The sequence below is a fragment of the Dermacentor albipictus genome, chromosome 4, assembly GCF_038994185.2.
Source record: "Dermacentor albipictus isolate Rhodes 1998 colony chromosome 4, USDA_Dalb.pri_finalv2, whole genome shotgun sequence".
In the NCBI taxonomy this organism is placed as follows: Eukaryota; Metazoa; Arthropoda; class Arachnida; order Ixodida; family Ixodidae; genus Dermacentor; species Dermacentor albipictus.
In genome coordinates, this window is record NC_091824.1 from 135,453,143 (window position 1) to 135,479,804 (window position 26,662).

At 47.7% G+C, this 26,662-nt stretch overlaps 1 protein-coding gene across 4 annotated transcripts in view; it reads right to left on the minus strand.

The window, feature by feature from the left end:
• The window catches only part of CdGAPr (GTPase-activating protein CdGAPr), a 310,559-nt gene that overhangs the window by 23,566 nt on the left and 260,331 nt on the right, over nt 1-26,662 (minus strand). For 3 of the 4 annotated variants that reach the window (XM_065427287.2, XM_065427285.2, XM_065427286.1), the window contains 7 exons: nt 21,489-21,707; nt 15,201-15,278; nt 13,767-13,845; nt 11,862-12,011; nt 9,173-9,275; nt 6,930-7,074; nt 4,043-4,230 (listed from right to left, as the gene is read on the minus strand). In XM_065427287.2, coding sequence (XP_065283359.1) covers nt 4,043-4,230; nt 6,930-7,074; nt 9,173-9,275; nt 11,862-12,011; nt 13,767-13,845; nt 15,201-15,278; nt 21,489-21,707 — 962 coding nt within the window. Of the gene's footprint in view, nt 1-4,042; nt 4,231-6,929; nt 7,075-9,172; nt 9,276-11,861; nt 12,012-13,766; nt 13,846-15,200; nt 15,279-18,200; nt 18,357-21,488; nt 21,708-26,662 lie in introns of those variants that run through there. The other variant, XM_065427288.1, reaches the window with a different exon arrangement.

Below are 26,662 nucleotides of genomic sequence, written 5' to 3' on the forward strand. Positions count from 1 at the left end.
ACACGGGAGATGAAGATCGACATTTGTCAAGCAGTCGAGATGCTTGCTGCCTCCTGGCAAGAGGTCAGGGCAGAAGTTATCGCGAATTGCTTCTTAAAGGCCGGAATAGCCAAAAACGCACGGGCTGGTGCCGACAAGGAGGAGGAAGAAGACCTTTCTACTCCGTCCGATGTGGCCGAAGCGTGGAATGAGCTATGTACTAACGGTGGTGTACCCGACGACGTTGAACTGACTGACTTTTTGTTTGCCGACAACGCCGCCGTGGCTACAGAAGAAATGTCTGATGCAGCAGTAGCTGAAAGCGTGCAAAATCCCGATGGCGGTGATGATGGTGCCTGTGAGGCAGATCCGTGTGACGTGCCTTCTGCAAAGGAGGTGATGAACGCAATGGACGTTATGCGCCGTTTCATCGGCTCGCTCGACGATGAAGGAGCTCTACACGATTTAGCTTCTTTGGAGCGGCGTGTTGTGCCGTCACTTGTGCCGAAGAAGCAAGCAGAAATTACGCAGTTTTTTGGTGTAAAATAAATGCTTGAAGGGTGAGTTCACCTTCACGGATATATTGAGCTATTTGGTTTCGTTTCTGCATCATTCGTACGAGCCTTAACGCGAAACCTGCATGTAACGAAAACCTGCATGTAACGAAAAATTGCGAGCTTTTGTCAACTTCGTTACATCCAGGTTTAACTGTATATGCTTAGGAAAGGTTACGGAAATCTGCTAAATGTTCTGTTCCTTGAAATGCACCATTTTGTTGATTTTTTAACAAGAAATTACCTGTAGCCTCAGCCACGCACTGCTTACTATATTTTTTATTCGTACATTCGCATCACAGTTTCCAGTTTGGAACATTGCATGCAGGGGGTGCTATAAGAATGTTCAGAGCTTGTTAGGTACACTAAGGACTAAAGGGGCTAGAGAACGGGCAAGAAAGTATTTACTGGCAAAAGATAAGATGTACAAATCGTGAAGTTAGAAGTAGAATAGCAAAACAGTAACCAATGTTGACAAATGTTGGCAAACAAACACTTAATGTGATGTCTCCACCAGTATTGCCCATCTCTGCTGTTTTCTGGTGAACAAAGTCATTTAGGTTGTCTTATAGTCAAGCAAAACTACCCGTCTCTCTGAAGAGTGCAGAAATTGGTGGCAAGGACATGTGTACACACAGATTCAGGTGCTTATGAAACTCAAATAAAGCGACCTGTGGCACCCATGGCTTCTTGGAAACTAGGGTAAGAACTCCTGAATTTATGCCATGAGCAGCAAATTGTGGAGCCATACCGAACAGCTAAGGGATGATTCCTAGGCAAAGTTTATAAGATTCCCCATGCAAATTGCAGAAAAGCCTTACCCAGGTGGACTCGGAAACAAGTCTGAAACAACACTGCTAAGATATCAGGAAAGGAAAGCCATCTACAAAAACTATCGCTGAGTAGTTCAGGTTTACAGGCAACAGGGTTGACTGGGAAAGCATGTACATAACATCCTCCGAGTTCCAATCATGATAGCATGCTCTTGACCCTGTAATCCCTGTACGTTGAGAAACTATGCGTGCACTGAACTGCAGCAGCAGGAGGAAAACCTGCCAACTGCCTATAGACCCACTGCCTGTGGCAGATGTCAAAATCTGTGATCTTTTGCTCTCAACACTGCAAACTGGGCTCCCCTGTCAGTGACATAATGCCTAAGCATATTTAGTATTTAGTCTTTAAAAAGGGCCCTTTCATTTTTTACCATGGTTTTTGCGTATGTATCTATTAACTCTTTGAGGGTCAATGATGTAAATATATGGCACCGCGAACAAGTCCAAAAATGGTCGATGCCGTATAGTACTTACGCCGTAGTCTCTATGTTTAAAAGGCTCGCCAATTTCCTAACTTTTTCTTTTCTGTCATGTGCTGCCACTATGTGGGAATACAGGAAATATTTTTCACGCACTTTTCATTGCACGGTTTGTTTTATAGCTAGTTCGATCCTGCGCGTCTATATACTACCGCTCCTGCATTGGCGCTCTCAGCTGAGTTTTATTTGCAGAGTTTTCATTAAAGTAGTGTTTCACGCACACTGCAGTGAGTTTTCTTTCTTGATGTCACCACTTTTCAGCACGATGACACCACTTTGCCTAGCAATGATAGTACTTTTCCGAGCAGCAGCATCCTGTTGACACTACATTTCTTCATTGGGTTCGTAGGCAAACTCCACCTCATACTCTGGGGGAATGTCATAGTCATCGTCGAATGGGTAACCCAAGAACATCGCATCTTATTTGTTGTCGTCATCGATGGGCGTCAGCGTCTGCGGGTCCAAGTTGATCGACAGTAGCATGGCCTCGCGATCAGAGTAGTATGTCGATGCGAACCTTTCTTCGTGCACTATGCGTGGTAAGTTTTCCAACACCAAGTCATTTCCGGTGTCTTGCGAAGTGGTGATTGCATACATTGGAAAGGCGAGTTAAGTTGGGATCGGCCTTACAGATATCCATTACTGTCGCCTATTGCAACGGTGGCGCAATGCAACGGTGGTGCAGTGGTTAGCATGCTCGTTTGCGGAGCGGTCGCAGTGGTGGTGGGGCAGAGGATTGAGCCTCACCATGGCCACTTTTATCTTTTAGTTAGATGAGCATGATGTAATTTGTGTGCAGTTTTTCTGCCACGGCTTTCTCATGATGGCGGGGTCGCACAATGAGCCAAGTAATGTTCTCGCTTAAAAATCCTGGTCGCTTGCTGCAGGGCAGGACAGGATCAGTTCACTGGGTTGTTTTCCCACGTGTTGCCTATGGTTTTGAATAGCTAGCGCAATGTGGCAGAATCTGCCATTCACCGTGAAGTTGCAAATTATCGAGTAGAGCGCAGAGAGAAAGGAAATCTGACATTGCCGCAGCACCCTGGGCTGACAAGAAGGAAACAATCCAAACTGCGTCCGTCAAGCTGGTTGCCGGATTGCCAATGACGACAACGAAAAGTGTTCCGACAGGTGCAAAAAAGCTGTCGCCAGTTTGCACAAAGTATATAGTAAGTTGTCAGCATTTCCAGAAGCTGTTTACAGGTCAACGGTCAACAAGTGTACATCCGTGGACGGAGGTGCCACAACACCAGAGAGCTTGAGGACAAGGACTTTGCCAGAACAAGGCCAACATTGTGAATCGAGACACGAGTGACGCAAACAGTGAGGACAACTTGGATCCTCTGTCCACCAGCTCCAACGTGAAGCATAAGCTTGCCCTGTAGCGGCGCTTCTGCGCAAACGTGGAAGGCTGCAGCCTCAACTGCTCAGAGTCCTTGGACACCGTTGAAAAATGCATGCTTTTCTGGGCAACAAAGTTATTGATGCAGAAGAAGATTCACAACTATTTCATGCCACAATAAATCAAAAGTAAATTCATTTCATCAACAAAGTGCTTTCACAAATGGTATGTGCTTTTATGTTGTCGAATTCTTTAAAAGTTTATGTTGAATTATGCCTTATATCAAACTGGTACATGTTTCTTGGCAAGTTCAATATAACCAGGTTTGACTGTAGTATCGTGACAGCCTGCAGGTGATAAATAGAAGACGTTAATAATGCCTTGTTACACCTTTGGTGGAGACAATAGAGACTTCTAGCGTGTCCGCTATTCCAGCAAACCGGGGCGGTTTGGGCGGATTACCGGATGGTTGGGGGCGTAAACCTGAGTGGCCAGATTGGTGGTGCCAGCTGGTGGTGCAAAGCTCAACCACCTAAACACAGAGCCAATTACTATATTTTTCTTAGCTAGGGTGTACATTTTCGACAGCAGCGTAATTGTGAACACAATTACGCCGCTGCCGAAAATTTGCTCCAGCAGCGAAGCAGAATAAAGTAGGTTACTTCAGTTTTAGCTCCGTGTTTGTCTGACTGAGCTCTATGACACCAGGTGGCTGCACCACTCCGGCCACTCAGGTTTACGCCCCCTACCATCCGGTAATCCACCCAAACTGCCCTGGTTTGCCAGAATAGCGGACACGCTAAAAGTCTCTATTGTTTACTTCACAATGGTTCCTATGACGTGGTGAGCACTGACCTGAGCAGGTTGGGTGCCCAGACGATGGCGACATTCTTGGCTGTCATGCCAGTGCGGTCTCCGTGAGCAGCTACCACTGCCAAGTGGCGCACCAGCGTTTCGAGAGTGCGGTAGTGGGGTGGCGGAAGCTCCTTCACCACCTCCCGGATGCGTAGCAACTGGTTGTTGCCCTGAAGCTGCATGGCCGCCTGTGACACAGAACAAGAAAGGCCAGTGAGAGACACGGCACAGAAAGGATTAATTAGAGGAATCACATGAAAATTCTAACGCTTTCTCTACTGCAGGAAATGGTGAAAATTTTACTAAATTTCCCAGTAATTTCTCAGAACTACAATGCACAGGCAGCCATGTTTCCAATGCAAACGCACAAGTAGCCCGCAATTAAGATAAAAACTGCACGCAATGCCACTGTCATTGACAGGCACTGCCATCCACTGTCATAAACTGCAACAAGGAGCAAGCTGGCAGACACACTTGCTTCTGATTCACACTATGAGGTGTGTTTTCTCATGATGGCTATAATCGTCAGTGGCAGAGAAAGGGCTAAACATCTACTATACTAGCATGAAAATTTTGACTAATAATTTCTTTAAGGCAGTGCTCTCTTCTCTCTACAAGTTTTCAGTCCTGTAACTCAAAGAATAGAGGTCCTAAAAAAATTTGAAGGCTATTGATCTTTTAGTTTACGTCGATGAAAGACAATGTCTCCCTGTGTGAGTTGGAGGTGAGAATGGGATGCATAACCAATAGAAATTATTCTGAGAGCCGTAGCGTTTCAAACAGCAGTGCCTGCATCCTTGACCAGAGGGGCAGAATCTCAATGAACAGCATCTCAAAAAACTAGCTGTCACGAGGGAAGAATGTGAGAATACCCCCTTATTATCGACACCAATGCACAGTAATACCGTCACTACTGATACCAATATCATTTTGTGGGTCATTAGAATCTAGAAAGTGTGGGGTAGTCGGTTGTTTTGAATGTAGGGGAATATGACTGGCCTTGTCAAGATATGTATGGTACCACCAGCTGGCGCCTATAAAGTTGACAAGAGAGAGCTTTAGTATGTCCGGTATTCCACTAAACGCAGGCAGATTGGCCGTTCTGCTGGATGGGCAGAACGGCCCATCCAGCAATGTGAAAAGAATGCGAAAGATCTATGCACTGCGGCCCACTCATGTTTTCACTCAAGCTCAACCAGTATTCCACTGGATCTGCCCGCGATTAGCGGAATACCACACATGCTAAAACTCTCTATAATGCTCTCTCCAGGGCATATCGCACTCTTGGCACCGACTGTCTAATCAATCATACTGATAGGCATGGTGTCGCAGGATACAAGAGGCACATGTACACGCAACTAACATTAAGGATATCTACAATGTTTTCAGGATTCATAATGGGAAGATTTTCATGACTGTATGCGCCACCAAGTTGTGGTTCATGCCCACAGTCACTATGTCATGCATTCATGGTTCGTAGACCCTGCATTGGACAATGGCAATGTCTATGAATATGGTGCATCCCAACATCAGATGCCTGTGCCCCTGCATGAATGCATTCTTCAAACGAGCCTCGCTGCTGGGGGCAAATAATGTTAAAGCTTGATATAATTAAAGTCTACAAAATCAGTCTTTTACTTCCTTATATCGAAATTTCACAACATTGTATTTCCGCCTTTTAGACAAAGTAAGTGCAGTTGCCGACAAATTTTTTTTACACAGGAGGTGCTGCAAAATTTTTGGAGTTATCGGGCAAAGCCTGCAATGCTTTCACATCCACTCCTCTCCTATGGCTGCAAGGGTCACTTGCAGTGGGACGATACTATCATGAAAAGCGCAGGCAGAGGACAGTGAACGCTTCGCCTGCCTCTCGTTTCAACGAGTCTCCAAAACTCAAGATTTCGTAACATCCAGCACCAAACACATGGGAAGCCAAGGCCATCTCAGCTCAACAAAGCCTTTTCAGCCTTTGTGTTGTGGAGGGCAGGCAAGACAAACACTCATGTGCACCCACCACACCTACCCCCCCTGGTGCACGCTTGAGCACATTACCGCGCGCCCATTGACACATTTTTTAAGAGACCACTAAAAAAAGATTGAGCGATCTGGGAAAACGTAACAGCCAATGATGCTTGCAGCAGCGCTAGTGACGAGACAAAATGCTAATCTCTTACAAACCCTTGTTTGATTTTGAATAGGAAGATAACAATCTATCGAAAACGAGCTCGGTAAAGCATACTGTTGCTGCCTGGCAGTTAAACTGAAGGTTAAATATTTCTTGGAGTGGTTGTCATGTGGCACAATAAATGAAACTTAGTTTCCATCAGGCACTTGGGTTGATCCTAACAGTCTCTTTTCAAGTACTCACAGCTCCCTTTTAGTTTCCGTGCAGTCTTGCATATAGAAGCAACCACTCAAAGTACCAAAGGGGATGAGATGGTGTTCGTGAGCGTGAGTCCTGTGTGAGCCCTTGTGCCTTTGCCTGACTCACAATTTGTGTCTTATAGTGAAACCCCACGCAGCATGGAGAAGGAACTAGCAGAGGTAGCCGTGTGTGAAGACCAACATACACAGAGATGCTGGATAGCACTCAATGGCGCTAACGTTGCTCAATTGACAAGCTGCCTATACCTCTAGCAATACACCAGGCAGAAATGGCAAGTGATCCATTACTCCTGCATTGCAAAACACAAGGGACATTAGAAGAATGACATGACCAAGCCCTTGCATGCTCCATCCTTTCCATGCCAACCGTGACATTTCATGCTGCAAGAAAAATGCATGTCCATTGTGCTCTGCCTGAAGAGATGTGCAAGTCTGAGTGCAGTTATGTCGAGCTTTCACATAGCATGCAATAAAATCCCCACAGAGCAAGCCTTTCACTTACAACAAACTTGTCATAAAGCTGGTACGTAAGTAGCGGGTTGGGCAGTTCTCGAAAGTACATCTTCAGCAGAGAGGCCACGCAATGTATGTCCTGGCGGATCTCCTCCTCATTCAGGTCTGGCACTCTGTCTTCGTCAAAGGTTACCCTGCAACAAAGATAAAAACAAAATGTTTGCACAACGATGCTCCAGCAGAGCTCTAGAGGTAATAAATATAAATGCTGCAGTCAAGAAATAATTCTTTATGAACAAAAGTGACATGCACTGCTTTTCATGTAACATATGAATGACTAAGTAATGGTGTGATAAGATGCAAACCGAAAGCAGCGTTTGTAATTCAGTGATCCTCAGACCTGCACACTGTGACGCGTTGGTGTTGATACCACAACCAGTACTAACGTAAAGTTAGACAGTTTAGTACATGTGTATTTGCTTGTTCATTTCACTATAGTATTTCCAATCTCTTGGCACTGAACAAATTCTGACAAATATTCCAGGCCATAATCTATCACTTAAGCTTACTTTCCATAAATCCATTAAAGCATTTGCCATTCCTTTCTCTTTAAGAGGCCTGGAAAACTAGTCACATACTTATTAATTCCTCTGCAGCGAGTTTCCTTAATGTACTGGAAAAAGAGTAACAATAGGCAAGACACCAAAACAATTGTTCGACATGGCAGCCAGCCAGGTGGCTTCATGCCCCACATGAAAGTGACTTGATCAATCATGTGCAGATGAATAGGGGTATACATGAAAGTGCCTCAATGAACATGAAGGTGCCTGAATTAAACTTGTGGAGTTTGTTGAGTAGTGATTCTTGTTTAAATATTTGCTCCAAAGTTAGCTAAGCCTCCATTTCCTTAATTACATAAATATCATTAACCTTGGAAATGCCTGCTTGTTCATACATACTTATGGTATCTTATCTGGTATGGGAGCACATTTTATAAAACTTTATTTGCTGCTAGTAGGGCCAAAGGATGCAATACAATGCAAAACATGTGTGTGTTGCAACTCAAAAAATGGCTGTGGCTTACGTAAGGTTAAGCCCAGGATGCGAAGCATACTAGCCTTTATTTTAGTTGTTGAACCACTGCTTAACCTGGTGAACTGCTGTTGCTTGGCTATATTTGGTTCGGCTAGACGAAGAAACAACTCATGCGTTACTCTGCATCGCCTTCAAGAGTGGAACGCGAAAGCGTTCCCGCCGACCCGCCAGGGGGTGTATGACAATGGGCTACGGCGCAGCGACTACGCGCCCCGCATTAGACGCGGTGAGCGTCGAGCAACGCAGCGTTCGGCGCGGCAACGAAATGTGCGCCTGAGCAAGCGACGCACGCCTGAGCCTTAGAAACAGCTCGTTTCTAAGGCAACACCGCATTCACTAGAGGCGCTTTTGTACCGCTTTGAAGCATCGTACTCGTGGCTCAGTGGTAGCGCCTCCGTCTCACACTCCGGAGACCCTGGTTCGATTCCCACCCAGCCCATCTTGCAAGAGTTGAGCCAAAGCCACTTCTCCTCTGTCGTGACGTCACGGTGTCACGTGGTATTGAAGGCGACACCGCCGCGCCTGAGGAGCTGGGTTGAGCTCTCGTAATATGCTTCGCATAAAACAATAAAAAAATATTTTTGATCAAAACTTTTCTTGTGTGCATGTTTTTAACAGAGATTGAGGGCTTTCCTTAAAATTGCCTAATGAGTGCTGCTGCAGATTAATATCAAACCCAAAAATATGTGCTCAGCACACATTTCAGTACATGCATACAAACTTTGGTTAAAATTGCTAAACATTAAAACATGTTTTAGCACACAGTAATGTTGAAATTGACATTATTCATCCAACAATGAAAACACAGTTTTAATCACTGAACACAATGTGGCTTGGCACTTCACATGGTGACCACAGGAAGTAACCACACGAAAGGCTGTTATCTATTCCATTTCGAGATCAGGTAATGCTTCTTCATATTTAAGGATGCAGCCTAGCCGGCCTCTTACAAAATTATAAGCTCCTAATTGTGCCCAAATCGGTGAGAGCATACAAGAAAATACGCTTATGCTCACCGTGCTGCAGTATTCTTGACTGCCTCCCAGTCAGATGTATTGTTCACAGACTATTGGTCAGAATTTGGGCTCAACTTTTTAAAAATTTAAGCACAGAATGTCTCAGGTCATTTTTGCAAGAGAAAGCTCAATGGGAAATATTTTAACAAAAATGTGATTTTTTTATCCTTCCCTGACTCACCTTAGCTTCTGGATATTGGATGTCACACCAGACAACCTATAAATGCCATCCACGATCCCAAACTGTTCAATGAATTTGGCACAACTTGAGAGCACCAAGGGCACTGGAAACAGGAAACGTCCATTTTCTAGCATCATGCAAAAACTTCAGCACGAACAGCTTAACACAACATTCATATACACAAGCACAAACACACACTCACACACAAGGGTGCACAAAAGAATAGAAAAACCAGCTAGTTAAAACCTGAAAGATGAAGTGCTTATGGACACGTATATGACCCTCAAGTCCTTCTTTTTGCCTGTCTCATATGCCTAATTCAGGGCTGCACTCTCTGTCATCACTTTTGGGTCCAGAAATTTTACAGTGGCATATCCATGGGCATTGTCATATTTGATCATCTGACAGTGCCCACCATTGAACATCTTCTAATCGGTGTTTCCTCACTTGTTTACAATTGGCACAGAGGTGGCAGGCACAGCTCAGACAGCCGCTATTTCGACCCCGAAGGTGAGCAGTGAGCGGGTAGACGATGCAGCACTTTGGTTAGAGCTGCGGAGACAGTGCAAGTACCTTTGGTTTATTCATTCTCTCTGCATTGCAATCTTATTATGTGCAAGCCTACAGGCTGAAGGCGATGAATGTAGCGCCCCAAGGCTTGTTTTACACCCCTTATATTCTAGCCTCTACAGCAGTAGATTTCCAAGGCTGTTGCTAACTGTATGTGCAATAACTTCACTCAGGAATAGGTGTGTGTGTGTGACCTGCTCATTTACGGTGGCTGGTTTCAACGTTATTCCTGTTGCCAAAGGTTTTCCGATTACTTACATCGCAGGTTAAAACGTATTCAAAAAACCCGTGGGCAAAAATGTTGCAAGCGGCTGTGCGATCGCTTGCCTGCTGTTCGATTCACGGCACAGAAAGAAACCTCATGGTGCCCGCATATTATTCCAAGTCTGACTTCACTGCTATGGAAAGTGAAGTTGCTTAAGTCGGTCGTGCCTGCATGGGAACGACGTAGCACTGACTTGCACACTTATCGAAGTTCAACATTCCGTGATGTGTTGTGCAGGGCATACTGGCAGTAACGTCGTGCTATTGCTGCAGCCGGTGTTAGCCTGGTAGTCCCTGCTGACAATAGGTTGCCAGTCTTTGCCTGCAATTGGCACTCCTATGCTCATCGCTAAGCTTCTTGTGCTTGCCTTGTGGAAAGGTGTACATGAAGAAAGGTTGTGAATACCGGCACTCCCTGTGCAGCTGAGGGGGACGAAGCTCGCACACATTCTCATCCCACACCTTCAAGTATCCGACAGTGTTTTTGTAGTTCACAACCGAGCACATCCTCCCTCTGCACTTCCACATTTGAAATAAATAGTGCCATATTACTAAGCGATCTCCAGCTTCTTAATGGAATGTTATTGGAATAGCTGGTGGCAACTGACACCTGCTTGAACCCGATTCAGAAGGCAATCAATGGCGACGAGCCTGTGGCAGCCACTGCAGCTTGACAGACAGCCTGCTCACTGTGGAACGTCTATATCACTCTCAGTACAGATTCATTGGATGAATAAGTTCATATGCCTCCACTTTGTACAGACATGTAAGCTAAAATTTGGTTTGCTGCGGATTGTTCTGCCCAGTGAATATCTGAATAATTTTAATTCTGAATGGTTTCAGCACTTCCAAGCTTCACAGCTGCAAATGATGCAAATTATTTCACATCATGTGTTGACATAACCCAGTGCAGACTAGTGCAGTGAACCAGAAGACAAAGCCAAGCCATTTGAATGGACCCTGAAACACTTTTTGAACATCGCAAGAAAATGTTGCTCATCTGTCATCGAGGCTGGTTTCAACATGAGGGCCAAATGCCATTACTGCACTACATGCCCAGGAGAATTTACAATCTCCTGTCAAACACGGTGAGAGATCGCTTGCTCTTGCTTTCACAATGGTATCGTGCAGCATCACCGACAGCAACGTGACCCAGCAACACCATTGGCTGATTTCACAATCGCGAGAGCATTCTCAGCAATGCATCATAGCTAATGTTAAATTATTAATTAAATCAATGAAAAATACACATGCCAACAATCTCAAAAAGACAAAAATATAATTTCATCTCTGCACTATGTGTAGCTGTGTCTGCGGCGTGTGGCCTAAACATGGCAGCGACAGGCTGCATAGCCTAGTCTACTGCGGCTGCCACAGGGTGCCACAACGAGCCCTTTGGCGGCTGAAACACGCAACTTTTGACCGGGCCTTTGCCCTCTTGGCTTCTTCGCAATGTTGCTTCCAGCACACTAGTGAAGATGGAACGAGGGAGAAAGCTATGTAGTAGTACAATAACTCCACTTATAGTTGAACAATTTCAAAAATTTTTGCAGCATCAGACCCGTGAGACAATGTCCTTTAATAGTGAGGCCATTCTATGATTAGTTTGAAAGGTGTTTCAGGGTCCTTCAAAATGTCAGCTTAGAAACTTAAACTGTTAAAAATATCCCTGAAGCAATATATATATATTTTTGTCCCTTATGCAACACACAAGTCTTCAATCGGTTGGTTAAAACCTGCCTCTTGATTTTCATTGGCCAGTGGAAAGTGCAATGCCAGCATCACACATCAGTGATTTCAATCAGAAAGTGTTATGTTTTTTCTGAAAACATAGTGGAAAGAGGAACATACTAACCATCTCTGCCAGTGTTGGTGAGGTGCTCACCAAGATCACAGCCAAAGACCCGCTCCCTCAAGATCCCACTTTGCTTGAGTTTCCTCCGCGAAGGCCGCGACAGCAGGAACGACCGGAAGAAGGCAATCAGCTTGCCGTGCTTCCGCAACACTGCAGCACACAACGTTCCAAGCCAAACACTTTGTGAAATCTCGTGCAGTGCATACAAACTCACACAGTGGTTACAGCCATTTTAGAACACTCACACAGCCTCCTTTTATGTTCAGCTACCACTGCTTCCCATTTCTCACCTTCAAACAGTGTAAGGACTTTACGGGGAAGTCATGAAAGTGGCAATGACAATTGCAGCAGTGCTATGGCGCAAATCTCGGTGAACAGGGCCTGATGCCATCAGCCGAAAAACAAGACCATTGCATAGGCGGCAATCCAGCACACAATTAGTGATGAGGGTGTTTAGCTATGGCAGGAAGCCCAGCGATTAAGGTGATGCAAGCCACAAATTGCAGTACAAAGGGCCCTACTTCCACAAGTACAGAGACCGATTATGCAACAGTCGGTTTCAAAGGCTGTACTAACTGTAAAATGCATGTGCTCGCACAACTCAAGCTTCCTCCTCTGGGTTTCACCCTCACCCATACACCTAGTCAGTGTTACATGCCACACTGAAAACAGAGATCTGTCACTCCAAAGGATATTCTCTAAGAATACTGTTGGTCATAAAACTGCATGCAACTAAAAAGTGTTCCAGGTATTACAAGTGGTCTTGCATCCATTTACCACACACTGTAGTGTCCAATTCAGCTTGTCACTACAATGTCCTGCTGCAAGCATTAAAAATTCAGTCAAGTCTAAATTAAAGAAAACTCAGCCTTATATTTTACTTACATGCATGTTTTGGCACAGCCTTTTCATGTTCTACCCAGTAATTAATTCCACATGAGAAATGCAAAGAATATCATGTAAAACATAATACTTGAGGTCCAAGTAGCAGACACAAGATGAAAATATAAAATAAAATTATGTGAAAGCTGCGAGAACAGAAAAATGTTTGCATATTCAATGAAATACGCTCTTCTGCACAATTAAAGATATCCCCTTAATGCATCAATCTATATATTAACACATGGACTTTTTCGGGTGAGCGCTTGTCAACGCCTAAGAAATGTTACTGCTCAGCACGGGACGTGCCTGCATGTATAGGAAATTTCTGTAATGTCATCGACGATTCTATCTGCTGTTTATCGTCACCAAGTGCTGTGTAATCTCATTACATGTATGCGTGACGTGAATGGTGTAGAACTCTCTGGAGGACATGTGGGCACCAGAAATTACTCTGGCAAGTTCGATGGTTCCTGTAAAAAAGTGACGCACTTGACCGGCAGATGAGATTTCGACAACCACCGACTGTGTTTGCCACTTTTGCTGTGCTTTGAGTGTAACTTGCTTTGTGGGCAAAAGTTCGCCCAATAAAACGCTAGTTTTGCCATTCACAGTTTTTCTTTTTTCACTGTCACTACTACATGACAATCTAAAAGATGTTAACTAGAAGCTCATGGGTTTGCAATCTCATGCCATTTAGAAGACTTGTAACAAGATTATTTATCACACAATGAGAACATGAAAGCATCCAAAAACAGTTTTCACTCAAAAGCAGCACAATAGTAATTCTACAAGTGAATAAAATCTCCAACTAGAATTATGGTTACACAGCTAGCAAGAGCTCAGCTACCTCTAGAGTCTGGAAAGCTAGCCAGCTAGCTGATGAAGTCAGAGGTGCAGCTGCTTATTTTTAAGGAATTCAATTGATTTGAGATTTTCGAGCAATACAGCACACATTCCAGACCCTAGGCACAATATATTTTGGAAGAGGAAAGAATGCCGAGTGCATAAATGAGTTCTCATCACCTGGCTTTGTGGGAATCTTCAGGTTGTGAGGAATTTTGTCGCCGATCACTTGCACACACTCACTTGGGAAGAAGCCAACCTAGGGGCAAACAGCAGCAGGGTCAGGAGTTTGTAAGAGCCAGGGACAACATCAAGAAGTGCCGTGCACTAATAAAATAACCTGAACACTGCCAAATTTCATGATGCTAAAATATGGAATGATTTGCCACGAAATTGTAAAAGCTGACAGAAAATTTTCAAACTCAGTGTGTAAATCATCAATTCAAACATTAAGAAGTGACCTGCTCTTGCATACTTGGATGGGAATTTCTTTTTTCTTGCTTCAATGCTGGTGATGGGTTTAAGCTTGCATTGTGAATGTAAAAATCTTTACATCACTGAAGTTATATATCACTGAAGTATCACTGAACTGTTTAAATTTCATGTAACTAATTTCTCCTATGACTGACTAGTACATCCTGCTAGTAACAGCGCGAAATGTAGACAGGGGACGAGACAAGAAGACACCACAAGCGCTGCGGTGTCTCGTCTCGTCTTCTTGTCTCGTCCCTTGTCTACATTTTGCGCTGTTACTAGCAGGATGGAAAACCAACAAGCCCAAGCTGCTATTCTAGTGACTAGTACATGCAGTTTTGTCTGCACTTGAAATTAGCCTGTTGGCTATTTGATTTGAGTATTATGTATGCATTTCTTGATAATAAAGCCGATATATTGATTGATTGATTACAGGCAATGGTAAAAAATATAATTTAGGAATAACATTCATATATAGAATAACATCAATGTGGGCTATAGATAAAACATGGGCATATGATATTGTAGTTTGGATTAAGTACAAGGGGTGGATTCACACAAGCAATAGACATATAGTGTGCATAAAGCAGGCAACAAGCAGTCTATCAGAAAAATAGTCTGGGTCCAAAAGGAAATGAGATGCAGTTGAGGGCCACAGAATATTAGATGTAACTGATGAAAGCAAATCCATAGGTATGTGAAGTGTTCTGCTGAACAAGGGTGGAGGTACAGTCTACCGCAAAAGTTTACAGACCGCAGGACCTCATAAAAATGTTGGAATTCTGAGCAGCCTGTAACAGTAGTCAGTAAAACTAAACATCACAATCTTGTTCACATATACTGGTAGAGGCTGTAAATGTGAATACCAGGCTGTGTTGCGAGGCTACGCAGATATTCAGCTTTTTCTCAGATACTCGTTCCTTAAAATTTTGTGGTTCACTGTACTTAAGATCTTTGGCACAGGTTTTCATCTTGCTTTGTACTTAAATATGGTGATGGTGGTGGTCATGCCTTTTAAAGCTTCCACTACACTGTTCAGTGATTTCCATGCCAACACATGCAAGCATTGTTTTCGCCTTTTTATTTTTTGACTAAAAACAATCTAGCACTACAATCAGTGTTGAGCTTGCGATAACATACCTCAAAACCTCGCTTTCCACGCCACCACATCGACTCATCTGCCGGTGGCATATCAATCACTGATACCATGTCTCCAACCTGTAGTGAGCAAGTAGAAAACAATGACACAATAATCATTGAGCACATTTATTAAGTAGAGGGGAACAGAACCACTAAGCAGAAATGCAAGTGGTTTCATGTAGCAGCACTTTATTACTATAAACAATCATGCACCAAGGATCAGCATGCTACCAGTGCGGTAAACAATTCCTCTGAAGCTTCGCACTCACAAGGACAGACTGCTTTCTATCTAACAAACAGTTGTAATTTGTAAATTAACATGCTTTTAACTAAAAAAGAAATACTTTATATATACATGTAGTGTAAGAACAAATGAATAGAGAAGCAGAATAATCTCATGTTAGGGAGGAAGATGCCACTGTTGCCAGAACCAAACGCCAAGAGACAACTACAGAGAGCAGTGACACACAAGTACTTGCATGTCCTAAGCATATTTGCTCATTATTTCTACACATCTCAGCGTAGAAATATCAGACCACCAAAGTTTCACCCCAACTTTTTCCAATATTGCTCGCATGTGGCCACATATGTATCATAAGAACTTGCAAAGTGCAGCAATACATACACAATGGCAGATGCACAGGAAAACAGATTGTTGTCACGATTGAAGTACCTAAGCTTACCGCTTTCACGAACTCACTTCGCTCTTAATGTGCTCCACTCTAGTTAATAATCAAATGTATTGCATGCAACTATTAGTATTTGGAGGCACAGTGCAGGCAGTAGGCTAAGTAGGCTGGTCCCACCGCTTACTTAGATGTTTGCGATCAGACCTGCATCAATGACTTCATTTTGCTTTCAGGGGAGGCCATTCTTCCAGAGCTAGGAGTATCTCTGCACTCAGTAGCTGGTTCATAACCCTGTTGTTGCAAGACAGCTTGTTGTGAAAAGATGCAAAGACGGACGGCACACTGAAAGTACTGCCAGCGTTGCTAGCCATTGTTCCGCATGTGCCTTTTGTGGCAAATATTATGTCATGCATATGCTAATGTATGCAACAAGGCATGCCACTTGACCAAAGAAGGTATATGTAACAAAGCATTTACCATGTTCACTAGACACTGAAAACAACACTGTTTGCAGACATATTTCTCAAAACAGAGTCAACGAGCACAGCACTGTAGACACTGACAGTATCCTAACTGCAGTGCACGTGCTTTATTTTTGAAAACTTACGCGTTGCGAGTGTGTAGTTTAACATCCCAAAGCAACAGTTTGCCTATGACAGAGGTCGGTGGAGGGCTCGGGACTATATACCTTTTACTTCAAAGGGTTACTTATTTAATGGTCCCTTAAACATGGGTGGGTAAATGGGAATCTTCACATTCCTCCTCCATGAAAAAGTAGCAGTCGAAATTATAAATCGAACCTGCAATCTCGTTGTGTTTGCGCATTTGCAGCCCCCATGGTCGGCGCAGGAATCATGAGGCCGAAACTGGCTGCTGCTTCGACAGGCGCAGTAGAATTAGAGTTGTCAGACCGCATAGTGGTACCGAAACCAATCGTGCTAATACAATCGCGTGCGCCCACTCCGGCCAGCCGGGGGAACGCGTGAACGTGTAGCCGATTCGAAAGGCGCCGTCGGTGACAAGTTCGACGCGTCTCGCATGGCCGCCACAGCCGACCAACGCCGCCGTAAGGCCACAAACACATGCCGACGAGCGAGCACGGCAAGCGGGAGAGCGCCGGTTGGCGTTCGGGCCGATCGAGAGCCGTGCTCCAAAGCGTGCCATTTTTTTCAAAGGCACCGCGCCAGGACCGCGGGCGGACGGGGCACGCCCTCGCACACCGGGGAACAATAATCCCTTGTTTGCGCATCGCGTTTCACGCCCGGGCCACTCCAGGTCGGGCGCGGGTCGAAAGGAAAACGACCCCCCGAGCTTTCTGTCGGGGCCGGCGAGCGCGGATTCTAGGAGGGCACGCCGAACGCGCGGAGCCGAAGGAGCCTTGACCCAGATCGCCACCGAGTATGCGACAACAGCGGGCAGAACCGATGGCACGACGCCCGCGCCAGGAGACAATGCCCCGCGGCCGTCGTCGCCATCGTCTCGCGGGACGACGCCGCGGTGGCAGCGCCCGAGGCGCGGCCACAGGACCACCATTTGCGTGCTTACACGCCCCGCCAGGGATCGCGGCGGCACATTGTCTTGACAACCCACGTCGGGGCGCACAATGGGCCGCATCATTCGCTGCCGCCGCCTTCCGACGCCGAGCCACGAATTCCCCTCCAGTTTCATTCGTAGCTTTTTTATTTATTTGTTTATTTTCTCGACGGGTATGAGTGTTGGAGGACCAGGCGGTTCCTTTGTGAGCGGGTACCTGACGCCGACCCGCCTTCAGAGGGGCCCCCACGTGCCGCCACACTCCGCAAGGTCCGTGAGCCGGCTGGAATTCGGCGCGCAGCTTGAATTGGCGCGTGCATTGTGCTGCGCCACAGTCGCAGAGTGACGCATGGCCGATTGAGGCACTGCCACTAATGGCCCGTGAGCGACCGTAAACAATGAGGGCCTCGGGCTAACGAGACCGAAGCGGAAGGGGGGGGTCAAGACCGCCGGCGGAACCGGGGCGACACCGGGAGAGTTCGGCGTTTCACCCGTCCCCCGTGGAATACGCTCCGTTCGTCCACGTAACCTCGATTGCGATGAGTCTCTTTCTCACCGGCCTGTCCCTAACGATGGCTTTCCTCGATTAGGTGCACTAGCGTTTGGCCCCGAAAATGCCTGCTCGCGAAGCACGGCGATGGACTTCAAGGCCCCGTGGAATGGTCGTTTGATCTTGTGCTACCACCGCGGCGCAAAAGCGGCCAAAGTGATATAACCGCAACTGCTGCACCGTGCACACTACAGGTGTGCGCGGCGGTTTCGGGCTCTTGTGGTAACGGCAACGATGAGGGGGGTCCCCGAATCGATACATTCTTACGGGCGCCGGCAGCAACCTTACTTGGAAACGGAGACGAACAAGAAATCCTGCTTGAGCATCGCGCTGGGGCATGTTGACGAATGACAGGTGACGAATAGCCGCACCCGTCAAACCGGCGCAGGGCGGCGCAAAGGAAGTCAAGCAGTGCGCACAAGGTGAGGCTGGTCTTCTCGCAGCCAAAAGAATGACCAAAAGAAGAAAAAAAAAAGTCACATCTGGGAAACTTGCGGTGACGGAATGATCGCTCCCTTCAGCGGACCACTATCTACCCTGTGCTATCTTTCTGGTAGCCCGGCGGAATCCTGCACCAGCGCAAAGCGGAAGTCCCAGCGAAACAGTCGCCGAACCGTGGTTACGCAATCGTGTCTTGCTGTTTCGTTGATTTTATTCTGTTTTTAATGCTAAACATTCTTTGCCTCTCAGGCACTTTGCGCCTGCGATCTGCTTGGCTTCGTCTGGAGTTTCTTCAATGAAAGAAGAAAGAGATTCGAACAAGGCCACTAGAGCAACAGCCGGACGTTCTATCCTTGAGTTGCTGTTAACTCTACGTGTTAATAGCAACCATACCCCTAACGCATATATATATATATATATATATATATATATATATATATATATATATATATATATATATATATATATACATATATATATATAATGCCTAGTGTCGCGACTTTCACGTGCGTCGGGGAGCACTCCGAGAAGACGTATACCACACGGCTTCCAGCAACGCCAAGTCAAAGCGCTGCTGTCCTAAGTGGTTCACACCAGCAGGAGCGGACGTTCTGTCAACGACGCGGCGCTCTCTGGCGAGGCGACGACATTTAACCCTGGCCAGACGGGTCCACTTACTGCACTACGCGTCACGAGGAATGACAGTGCGAAACAGACGGTTTTAAATCACGCCTGCCGAGGAGCTAGCAGGCGACGAGTTGCCGAAGCAAAAGAATATGTCGGGCGTTAGCCACCGCCCAGCTCTAATAGTTCGCCTAATGATCGCCTCCTGAAAGCAAGAAAAAAAAATGCGGGCCGACCTCGTCATGCGACGTCGACAGCGCCCCTTCCAGAGCCGCAAGCGGCCAAGACAAGCACGTTCGCCCTCCTCCCAGAACTTGGAAACGGGGCGCTGGCCAACGCCGATGTTGCGATCGCATATGCCCACGCCCTGCTGAAAGAAAATTGCCCCCGCTCGGATAATTGCATAATGCGCGCATTGGAAAGGAAAAGTGGTGCACGAGGCGAGCAGGCAGCCAACGCTCAAGAGTAAACAGACACCACATGGCGCGCCGCGCATGGCCACGCGACGTTGAGTCAGGACTAAATGGAGGCCGGCTGCGAGTCACGCACGCGGGTCACCGGCTGGCACATCTCACAGATGTGCTTCTGCCTCGGAGGCCGACCGAGGAGGAGGAGGCTCTATTTAAAAGTCGTCCGAACTCTGGCGGTCATGGTAACGCGGCAAAAATATATGCAGGCAAAGTCCGCTGCTAAGTCGCCAAATTACTGGATACATGTGTTCACGCAGATACGCGAGGGAGGGCGACGTGTGGAGGTGGTGGTTCACACCGATGTCGTCAACGGACGGCGAGGACAACCGCTTCCCTGGATTACGCATGTGGGCCCGACAACACCATTAGCGTATTGGACCGTACGGTCCAATACGTTACATCTTTTTTCCTCCCCTTCTTTTGATTTCGGGCAAACTAGGCGAACACGAAGCAACGCGTGAAGTAGCGTACTGCGCCAGAAAATACGTGAAACGCGGTCTATTATGGTGTGCGCTTTCTATACGCACATGCGTCTTTGGCGATGTCCTGTTTTAAACAAGTGTGACCAACTACAGCTGATATTTCCACGGGGTACCGTCGCACTTTTCGTAATTCCGAGAGCTTGCACCGGCGACGCCTCTAAGCACCGGCGGGCAAGAAACGTGAGCGAGAAGGGCTTTCAACGGCAGGATATTTTGCTCGCTCCTGTCGCCGAGCAGACCAGAGGACGGGGCATAGAGACGGTCTCTAATCGCGTCTTATCGGGCGAAAGCGGGGGACGGCGACTCCACGGGGGAGGGCGGAAGCACTTCGTGTACTACAGCTGCCGAGGCGGGCCGGGCCGCTGGCGCAAGTCGTCCCAGCTGGTTCTGGCACGCCTTGCACATTCAACCGAAGGGGTCCTGGCCCCGCCGCCGTAAAGCTTTTGGCGGCCGCGCTGCTCACGTCGAGCGAGCCCGGAGCAGCGCTGGTGCGGCCGCGCGGATTGCTCGACCCCAGATGTCGCCATGTGGTGGTCTCGCGTCGCTACAGACGCCGATAAGGGAGCGCGGCGGCGATGACTACGCGCGCTAGATGCGCGCGATACGCCAGCCACCCGACGGTGAAGGAAATACGAGACAGCTCAAGGGGACACGGCGCGAGCTGTTTCTCGCGTATCCTGTGCACCCCTGCACGGCCGCGATGAGCTCTCCGGCGATTCGGACAGCTGCAGCGCATTCCACGTTCGCGGAGGACATGCACCGAATAGCGGAGAGTGAGCGGGAGATTTCCAAGCCTCTAAAACGCAATATAGCGGTAAATTTACGGGCGCAAAGAAAATATAGAGAAGGGTAATTCCCACAAGGAATCAGCTCACTTCGTTAACCTAGATACTGATTGACCACCCAAGCTAAAAGCTGTTTATTAACAGTTTGGTGACTCCTGCTAAGTTGTACAGATGCCCAAGAACCTCGCTGTGACTGCCCGTCGCAACATGGAATACATGTCATGCGCCCAACTCCCCCTCGTGAATCCGAATGTCCTGCCACGGTAACTTTCTCGCTCAGGGCGGACACATACTTCTGTGCACCTGTTCCGCAATCAAAGTGGTTTCACAGGACGCTGAATGGCAAAATGAAACTGGCGGTGCCTTCTGCAAAGTGTGAAATCCCATGTCGGTTAGCTCGAACACATGTCGAAATGAGCAGGCTCGTAAAAATCGCGAGCTGGCGATCGTTACAGTGCAACTTTACGCGAAATGGGCGGACTGCTCCCTTTCCATCATTCGGAGAAATAAGACCTCGTATGCGAAAGAGAAAACTTATTCAGCATAGCTTTCACGCAATCTAGAAGAACTAACAGCCATGTTCTGCAGACCTGCACTGAACAACGCGCCGATACCAGCGGATCAAATGCAATCTAGAATATAGAATATGCCTTAAAAAGTGTGGATAAAAGCACAACACAAAGCGCACACGCTCCTACAGCGCGCGATAAGCAATCCCGCGGCCCAGAACGCGGAGTGAAACAGTCCAAACGTGCGTGGCCACTATATACGCACCTGGAAGGAGATCTCATCAGGCGCCTGAGCTGCGTAGCTGCGCGTGACGTAGGCGGCGGCCACGGCGGGCGTGTTGATGGCCGACTCGTCCGTCACCAGCAGCCGGTGGCCGCGATTGTCGAGCTCGAGCCAGTTGAGCACCGAGCCGCAGCTCACCAGGTTGCCCACCAGGCACGAGAAGCGACACAGGTAGTCCGACAGCAGGTCGCGCACCAGCACCTGCACGCGTTCCGCAACAGGTGTTCAATTGCGTGACAACAAAGAAATCTCATTTCTGTCAGAAAAAGGAACGAGGCGCAGCGAAAACATTGACGGAGCGCAATAGTGTCACAATGCATGCTAACACAGAACTTCATGTTTTAGTCGCCGATTTAAGAGCGCCCGGGGCCCCATTGGTGTGCCTGGATACCGTTTGACTACTGGAGGTGGCATGCCAAAACAGGCCCAACAGGACTGGCAAACACCTGGGATAAACTATCCTAGCACCACAATTAGCTTTAACATAGCGTAGCCTTAACGCTGTAATGCGCGCAGAGCTCTTCGTGACAGTGTTCCGGTAATCTAGTGGCGCATCTACTGCAGAAAGGCAGTGCAAAATAACATGTCGTAACTAGCGCTGCTGTTTTTCGGGTACGTCTCTGTGTTCCAGGACATGTCAATGCCAGCACGTCAACGGCACGCCAAACCTCCCCGTAGTATCAAAGACGCGCTTACACCGCGCTAATTCCAGGTTTTAACCCGTCGACGCTTCGTCACTTGCACATGAGTCATAAAACACGATTTATTAGCGCTCTGAACGAATGTGGCGCTGAGGCGGCGCTTGTACGGTTCAATGGCTCTCACCACCTTGTACGACGACGCCGACATCGAGGCACACTACATCATTACGGCTCCACGATCCCCTTCCCCCGCTCAGCCAAGCTAATATATACATGCCTTGAAAGGGTCTGCCACGTCAGCACAAGTGCTAACCGGCATATATCCACGCTCTGCACGATTATCTTGCCCACTTAGCGCGGCCGTCCCTCCCTTCTGGGTCGCGCGAAATGTCCAGGTGCCGCGTTCGCCAACGCGCAAATTGCTTCAGTAATGACCAGGGCGAATGTGCTCCTTTTTTTCCAGAGAAAGGAAAAGCCCGCCAGCTTCTTTTTATCCGTCAGCCAATGTTCGCGCACGCCGAAGACGCGAACGATTCTTAGCGCCTCACTGGCCTCTTTTCACAAAGCGTGGCGCTTATCGCAAGTCGGTTCGCGTTGCAAAATGGCGGCGGTGTGAAGCAGGCGTTAAAAAGCCGAGACGGACGACGAAGAGAATATTGTAGAGTAGATTGCGTTTCGTTCCGCGTACGCTCTGCTTTTTTTTTTTTTTCGTTCAAGAAATCGCGAAGGCAATCCTTCAGCGAAAGCGGTGCATAATTGTGCTTTACCACACAAACACCGTTGAGTCGTGTTGAAGCAAACGTTTTCTATCCCATCGTGTTGCCTGCAGCTGTTGAGTTCCCCGCTGGGCCACATCAAATGTATGAATGCGTCCACGCTTTAGGCACAAATATGATACGCAGCGAAGGCGGGTAACATCGACTGTTACAACCACTATAGTTGCCACCTTTACCGCCGCAGGGTCCCGTCAGTCTTACGGACACGAGTCGACTCAGCAAAGTCTCTCATCCTATACCGCGAGCGCCTGCGCGGTCGCCAACAAGCGACGATGTGCTGTGCCACTTCGATCGAAACGCACCAGCCGACTGAGCGCTTCGAGTGCTTTCACCATTTCCTGGTGGCGCACGGAGTACACGCGCACATGTCAGGCGACCTGCACGGGGAGTCTGTCGAAGGCACCCCGTCGGTCGCAGTCGCCAGGAATAACTTGCGGGCCTCCCGCGCTCGCCCTGCGAAAGCAAGGGCCGTGCGGGAGCTCCGCGCACACGCAAATACACAGTCCCATTTCGGGCAGGGTGCCGCAGCGGGCGCACAGCTCGTATCGCGAGACCATATACGCGCACGTACTTGCATGCGAGGCATCCCGAGTATAGTGAAAGCAACAGGAAGCGACTGCCGCAGGAATTTTGCGATGTGTTTTCTCCAAGCTCGGCATTTTTTTTTAAGCGAGGTTTTTTTGCGAACCTCGCCGGGTTTTCGTGACCGTGGGTGCAGTGCTTCTGTTCTCTAGCCGAATAGGACAACCAATCACAGCGGAGGACGTGCGCGACGTCACCGCCGCTGGGTTCATTTACTACCAACAGATGGCGCTCGCCTCCGCGGCAGCGGCCATGTGGGGGGAAGAAAAAAAAAGAACCAGAAAAACACAAACGCGCGTTTCGACTCTTTATGTACTCAAACAAAGCTTCGCTGTATCTAGAGTCCAACTCATTAGATCTGACTTTTTTTTCCCTTCTCAATCTGGGCGCGACAGCGAGTACTGCATTCCGATAATCGGAACATCAGATTTATACGCAAATGGTACACTGTTGTTTCTGCTGGTGATGTCCTTAGCATGCTGGTATCGGCTCCTATGCGGGAAAGCAGGGCTACATTATAGCTGGGGCATGTATTCGCCGGTGACATGCAGAATGGCGGACGACAAAGCGAACACTGTGACTCCTGAAAGCCCTACCATTTAAACCGACTGAAATGGTTGAAGCTGAACAAGCGAGTAGTGATTACAGATCGAATATCGTAAAAAATGCGACAGGTTCAGCGGTGTGCCGGTCGATGAAAAAATAAAGTGTATTTTGTTTGTTTGTTCTTATGTCGATGTGCTTGTTTGTTTGCGGAGGTGGCGAGCAAGGCTGACAATGCAACAGACCATCAAGCAGGAGGCGCAGACAAAGGGGGATATGCGAAATTCTGCAAGTGTGCTTCTCTGCACGCCAAGTTATGCCTAACCACGATGGTGGATATCGGGTTAGAATCTTAATTAGAAGGTGACAAAATGCGGGCTGCTGACACCATTCCTGCTGTCTTCCCTCACTCGCACAATACACTCTAAGAAGAATTCCGGGGAAAACGGGAGTAACTGCGCAGTTCGTCCCAAAAAGGGCGCTTTCGTCCCTCAAGGGAGTAACTGCATGGATGTGCGTGCCGTGTGCAAATTTTGGAGAGTAAGTGTTTAGTCCCTGGTCGGAAAGAGAGCAACGGGAGGACGAACGGCAACAGTTACTCCCCGTGCGCTCCGCTGTTTTCGTCCGTGTCGTGCAGTGATGCGGCAAAAACTGTATTGTCTATAAATCGTGAATAGTTCGAAGTTCATGCACTGTCCATTGAACTACATGCAAAGCAGCACTTTGCCTCTTCATGAGAAAATTGCGTGAAATTTAAAGTTGGAATGTGAAGAGCCATGCCCTTCGTGCGCACCCCATAAGTGAGCGATAGAAATTAAACGCGCAAGTCATTGATTGACTGCTAGATTTTGCTGGTCAATAGTACCTAAGTTCCTTCCGTTCCAAGGAGATTACGAACACAACTGAAGCGATGTGTAACTCAAACGGGACACACTAAGCGACAGAGCAATTGTCCGTCTCTGTCGTCTTAGGTGCCCCGTTTGAGCTCGCTACACGTTTACATCGTGTAGTGCCTCAGTTTAAAGCACCCTAAGAATACTCGGGCATATTTCTTTTCGCACTCACTGATGGTTGCAAGTACACTCAACGTTACACTCTCCCCGCACAACATACACAAAATGCCGAGTCGCTTTTACATTGCCGCACCTGCGTTCCGATGCTTAACTTGTCTCAATTTCCTAGTCCCGTCAAGCAAACGGCCGTGGTGCAGTGGTTAGAGTAGGTAACGCGCGAGGACGTGAGTTCGAATCCTGCTTTGGGGCCCCTTTTTTTCTTTTTTTTAAGCTCAGTAATCTTTTTTATTAGCGTATAAATGCCTAATTTCAGTAATTCCACCTTTGCGGAGCATCGGAAATAATGACCGTTACTCCTTTGAGGAGCATCGGAAAAGAGCAACTGTTAGTCCTCGGAGGAGTAACGGCATGCGGAGTAACAGTTCATCCCCTCGCACTTACCCCCTAAAGGGAGGAATGGTTGTGGCAGATCAGTTGCTCCCCTAAAGGAGTAACCTCAATACCCCATTTCCTCCTTTTCTTCTTAGAGAGTACAAGCTCTGAAAACGGGCCTTAGGCTAAATAGTGCTACTAAAGCTGGAACGCGACCACCACGGCTAGGGCAAGCTAGCCGAATGTGAAAGCCCGCTTACGAAATTTCGCATATCGCCGGGAGACGCCGCTTCGACGCAGAAGCGGAATGCATAGGCCGCTAATCGACAACCGAAGACAAACTGTTTGATGCCTTGCATGCTCCCGAACCACGCCGAGTCCAGAGAAGCGCGCATAGTTGGTGAGCCGCTCAAGGGATTCAGTGTAAGATAAACAAGCTTTCTGGGCGGCGTGAACAGCAGAAAGAACTATACAGACGCTGTCCGCATCGCTCGAATGCCTCGACCGGCACCGAAAGCTGCGGGCTGTACGTGCACAGGCGTATACAGAAGAGGGAACCGAATTCCTCGCGTGCTGGCAAGTTGCGATAAACAGCCCTGCCAAAGTAGCCCCCCCCCCCCCCTCTTCATATAGTCAGTCTATAGTGTCGGATGCGTCGGCCGCGTTATGCGGCGCATAAGAGGCACGTTATTTTCGTGCCCTACTCAAACACGGCTCTCCATAGTCTTGACGGATGCCACGCGCAACAAGGCTCCAGCGCTCGGGTGGCCCCACGAAGGAGCAGCCGACTGCCCCGGCACAACTTCAGCGCGCACCTCCGAAGGAGCGCCGTACAAATCGAGAACGCAAGTATACGAGACGAGCAGACGGGAGGCCGCCGCGAGTCGGGAAGAAACTAAGCGCACGGAAAATATATAGCGGGCAGGCGATGAAGGAAATTCGGCTATTTCGGTGTCAAGCTATAAGGCGCGCACTCTTGCGGGATTGTTTCCACGAATGGCACCGTATACGTATACAGTGGGAGGCGGCGCGTCAGAATCGCTTTCCTTTCCGTTCCCATTCGTGCGTGTACATATAGGGTTTCCTTCGCCGAGAAAGTCGGCTATATATACAGAGAATCCCATGGACACAAGTCGGCGAACGCGGTAACACTGTCGGATATAAAAGGAAAAAGATTAGAAACGTCTGTTGTCGATTTAATCTAAAAAAAGAAACCGAAAGAGAAAGAA